The sequence below is a fragment of the Aplysia californica genome, unplaced genomic scaffold (assembly GCF_000002075.1).
Source record: "Aplysia californica isolate F4 #8 unplaced genomic scaffold, AplCal3.0 scaffold02785, whole genome shotgun sequence".
NCBI lineage: Eukaryota > Metazoa > Mollusca > Gastropoda > Aplysiida > Aplysiidae > Aplysia > Aplysia californica.
In genome coordinates, this window is record NW_004800055.1 from 435 (window position 1) to 5,318 (window position 4,884).

General features: G+C 40.0%; 1 protein-coding gene across 1 annotated transcript; it reads left to right on the forward strand.

Annotated features, from left to right (window-relative positions):
- Window positions 1-916: 916 nt before the first annotated feature.
- Window positions 917-3,677, forward strand: LOC101852901 (serine protease inhibitor A3C-like). The gene is made up of 3 exons (XM_005113493.2): window positions 917-1,270; window positions 1,754-1,904; window positions 3,482-3,677. The coding sequence occupies exons 1-3, from the start codon at window positions 955-957 to the stop codon at window positions 3,675-3,677; spliced, it is 663 nt and encodes a 220-aa protein (XP_005113550.1). The 5' UTR covers window positions 917-954.
- Window positions 3,678-4,884: the final 1,207 nt, after the last annotated feature.

Consider the following 4,884-nt stretch of genomic DNA (forward strand, 5'->3'; position numbering starts at 1 on the left):
AATAATTGACTTTAGAGTAAAAAAAGACCAATTGCAACCATTATTTATTAAAGATGAGGACGTGGAGGTAGTAAGCTCTTACAAGTATCTTGACGGAACAATCGAAAACAAACTTGACTCATGACTGGCATCCCCACGCTGTTCTTGTGCATAAAAAGGTAAATCAAAGAAGTTTCCGTGTTGATAATACGATTATGTCCCTTTTGTGCCAGTCTATGATCGAAAGCGTGCTATAATTTTGTATTTGCTGCTGGGCTGGGAATTGTAAGGTGAAAGATTCTGAAAAAATTGACAGAACCATTAAGAAAGCCAGCACGATATCTGGAAATGGTTTTACTAGAATTGATGAAATGTATAACACCACAATCATAAAAAAGATAAAAAGCATTATGACCCATCACTCCACCTTTCCAAGCAAATTGTAAGATCACGCAGGGGCAGATATGTACCTCCAAAAACAAAGAAAGACAGATATAAAAGAAGTTTTTTTACCGTCTAGCAAAAGGCTATTGTCAGAATAAGCATAATGTGTATTGCTCTTAAGAGTATGCATCTACTAGTTCCAGAGGTCTTGTAATCAAATTCCTGCATGTGGTTGAATGAAGTATCTGATGTGATATGAATATTTTGTCAGCTTTACTTCTCTTTTCATGTTGAATTTTAAGGAGAGTAATATATAATTTAGTTTTTTTTTAATGTACACCTGCATGTGTTTTTATGGTTCTGTTCAGCCAAGAAAAATTTCTCTCTGGGATAATAAAGTATTATCGTATCTTATCTTATCTTATCTTATCTTATCTTAATTGTGTCGATGAAGGCGTAACACATTAGTACATTTTTAAAAACTTAAAAAAAACCAAAACAAAAACAACAGAAAAAAATAACCCTAAAACCACATCACCTGTTATCCCCAGCGCTCGCCAAGGACGTATAGCAGACTCAGGAGGTGACGGCATGGGGTCACGGGGTCGTCCAGGATCGCGCCGCAGGGACAGAGACCGAGGTCGTGGGGGTCGGAACAGAGGACGAGGACGCGGGAACGCGAGGAGAATTCCCAACGGACCGCCCACCAGATTGGACAGACGCACGATGGGACTGGTGTACCGGCTGTCCAACGCCAGCACACCATTCGCCCTCTCCCTGTTTGCAAAATTACATCCACAGCTAATGACAAACGCAGTATTTTCGCCTCTCAGTGTGCACACCGCCATGACAATGACGTCAATCGGCGCAAGGGGGAGAACTCAACGGGAGATGTTCCGGTCTCTAGGCAGGTCTCCCAATTGTATTGAACTCCTTTGAATGTTCAAGTCTCATCAATTCTTCACCTTGCTTCTGGTCTGAACAACAACAACAACAGCAACAACAACAACAACAACAACAACAACAATAACAACAACAACAACAACAACAACAACGACAACAACAACAACAAACGCAAATATTAAGGAACATCATATCTCTTCCGGGATATGTGTATACGAGATCACTAGCATCCTCAGCATACAATTATAACAATAAATCAAAGGAAAGTCTTCATAACACAATTGGTGTCTTATAAAGCTGTGTCGACGAGGTTAACTCAAACTGATTTCAAAACCTGACGTCCTTACTTATCTTATATACTCTATATTGCTGTGATTCCTTTCCTCAAATACTCGAGTTTAAATTAACTAACTAGTAACATCTGGTGTCTAAACTTTCTCCAAATACAACAAAAGCCTAAACTGACGCCGGTCCTCCTTGTCCCCAGGTCTGAGACGAGCCAGGCTTCGCCGTAGGCGTGAGCACCGTGCCTACCACGCCTTGCTGACGTCACTGTCCTACACCCACAGAGATGTGCATGTATCAAGTGCAAACGCCGTTTTTGTCAAGCCAAATATACCGCTGGAAGATGCGTTCAGGTATGGTTTATATGAAATGCAGAGTGGTGAAATCAAGCGCTCGTCAAAGTAAAGAAATCGGAGAAAGAAGCGTTTTTCGGCCAGTTTGGAATTTTTGTTTTTTGGCCCAACTCCTTGTTTGTCCATTTTGAAACACTTTTACTATTTTTGAATTTTATGGGACAACGTTGATTAAAGGCACACAGTTTCCAAGGACTCTTGAGCTATGGAAGTAACCAAACTTTGGCGGTCATTTTCTCGCTAATTTTACTTCTGAAACCAGGCGACCCCATCTCCTTCAATCGCAAATATCTCGACTTGTATTCAAGATAAATTGATATTTTTTTCACTTAAAGCATGGAAAATGAACAACCTAAGATGATACCAATAAATCGATATGCCCCAAATTGACGAGCGCCTGATTCCACCTCGTCGTGAAACATATTGCTTCTGTGGTGTAGCGGCTATGCGCCTCGCCGTCACAACACGCAAATTACCTGACTATGATTCCTGGTGTAGGGAGATTTTTAAAATATCAAATATCTCGGAGTTTCCGCTGGGTTATTTGTATTTCTTTCAGCCCGGTCAGAGCCCACCTCTGAAATGATCTAAATTGTGCGGATGGGCATAATAACATATACATTAAAATAAAACATAATTTACGGATTATGGATTTGTTGCAAAGTAGCTCACTTTAGACGTCTTCTGTCTTTGTTTGGATGTTTAAAAAAAAATTGTGTTCACAGTTAAAGTTTAACTTAAACTAGAAACCTATATAAAAATAAGTAGACGTTTACCTCACATTGGTGGTAGTCTTCTTGCGCATCCAGTATTCAGTAATCAAGCCAGCATAACTTTTTTCCGGAACAGTATAAGACAAGTCGAAATGGTGTTGAACTAACATGAAGATAATTATTGCTAAAACTCTTTAACCCCTCCTCTCTTAGGCTTTTAGCATTCCTGTTTCTCATATGCGGGTTACTTTTTGATAGGCCTACTCCGATTTTGTCTGCATTCTCACTCCTTTTTTTATTTTAATGTAATGGTTCTTTGGCAAATGTCAAGTTGAAGTCCTCATTTGGAACGTCCTTGACCCAACTGCGAATACTTAAGGTCTCCATTGTTCATTGTGCCAATATAAGAATAGCTTCAACATCAAGCTCAAAAGATGATTTTAACATAATATTCTATGATAGGGGACCATATTTAACTAGAACTTTACGGGTTTTATCATCCTAATCCTGAACTAGAAACGTGTCAGGATGATTTCGCTGTAAGCCACATTTCGTCAACTGATAGTGACCTCTAAGTCTAAGAAAAAAATAAGATCTTTGTTTTGATCTCAGATATGCAAACTCCCGGAACGAGACTCATTCACCTGATCTCATTTTTGGTTGCTTTTTTCCCGGTGTCAGATTTCTAAATGGTGTAATGAATGCGTCAAGAATAGCTTTTTTATTTGAGGTGGGGGGGGGGGGGGTCAAAACATTTACAATACTCTATTTAAAATATGCATGCTGTGCACGTTTCAGTACGATGTGTCTTGTGACTTTCAAACTTCTAGATAACTTACTGTTATTGTTATTTTTCAAAAACAGGCAACAGGTCCAACAGATGTATTTGGCCAAATTTGACACGTTCAGCTTGAGGAACCCAGACAACCCTTCACCACTGGGTTGCACCGCGACAGGGGGAAGATCCGAGCCTTGTTCGCCCCCGGTTCATAAGGGCGTCCCCCCTCTATGTTCTGGTCAATCCCTTCTACCTGAACGCCAGCTGGCCCTACCCGTTTGACCGCGGAAGGACGTCCCTACAAGAGTTCCAGCCTGCAAATAGTGCCCCGAGAAATATGCAAATGATGTCAAATACGCAGGTTTCACAGGGTTTGTCTGTCATGAAAACCCCCCCAAAATAACCACCCCCCCCCCCAAAAAAATCCCCACAAAAAAAAACACAAAACCCCCCCAAAAGACAGCAACAACCAAACGTACCAAACAAATCAAAACCAAAAACTCCCCTTAAGAAGCCCCCACCCCACCCAAAAACCCAACAACAACAAGAACTACAACAGCAGCAACAAAAAGAACAATCCCTCCCCCCCCCCCCCCCACACAAAGCAAAGTACACCATCATGTAACAACAGTAATACATGACACGTTTCTGTTGAAACTCAAATCCCTGACAAAGACGGTATGCTATTTTTCATAGCTTACAATTTCTTCCTCACATGAAACAAAATATCTACTTATAGAAGAGAACAATTTAGGCGTTACTCGAAATCGAAACACGAATCTTATGCGTTTTACTCCAATTTTGGGGGAAAAATCAATACAAAATAATAGAGTTACTCGACCCAATTTTCAAAATACCGAGTTGCTATAAGTCTGAATAATGATAATAAAAGCAGTATTAGGCCCGGTAACTATAATGATCACAATATTTTAATGTTAGAGTTTTAAAAAGGTGTCACAACTATTAGAATTTAAGAAGGTGTTTGTTGCGTTTTATGGTAAATACAATGTTGGTACTTTACGGATCACCCTTCATTGTCAAGCTCTATGCGGATGAAAAACTAAAACTAAAATCTGTTCTGAAATAAAGACAACAATTCAAAGTGTATTCAAACAAGTACAAACACACATAGACAAACACACACACACACACACACACACACACACACACACACACACACACACACACACACACACACACGAACAGACGAACACAGACATTTACACTCATAAACACACACATTTACACACAAACACATACTTGTATCCACAAACATACTCTGTCTTACACATACATAAATCACACATACGAACACTCACACACACATACACACACACACTCACACACTCTCTCTCTCTCTCTCTCTCTCTCTCTCTCTCTCTCTCTCTCTCTTTCTTATGCAAAGACACAGATACAAACACACACTATTCTCTCTTTCTTTCTCTCTCTCTCTCTCTCTCTCTCTCTCTCTCTCTCTCTCTCTCTCTCT

Coding starts and splice junctions, on each gene's coding strand:
- LOC101852901 (XM_005113493.2), top strand. CDS start 955: ATGGGGTCACGGGGTCGTCCAGGATCGCGCCGCAGGGACAGAGACCGA. Junction 1,271..1,753: donor GGAGATGTTCCGGTCTCTAG/GCAGGTCTCCCA, acceptor CCTTGTCCCCAG/GTCTGAGACGAGCCAGGCTT. Junction 1,905..3,481: donor CCGCTGGAAGATGCGTTCAG/GTATGGTTTATA, acceptor TTTCAAAAACAG/GCAACAGGTCCAACAGATGT.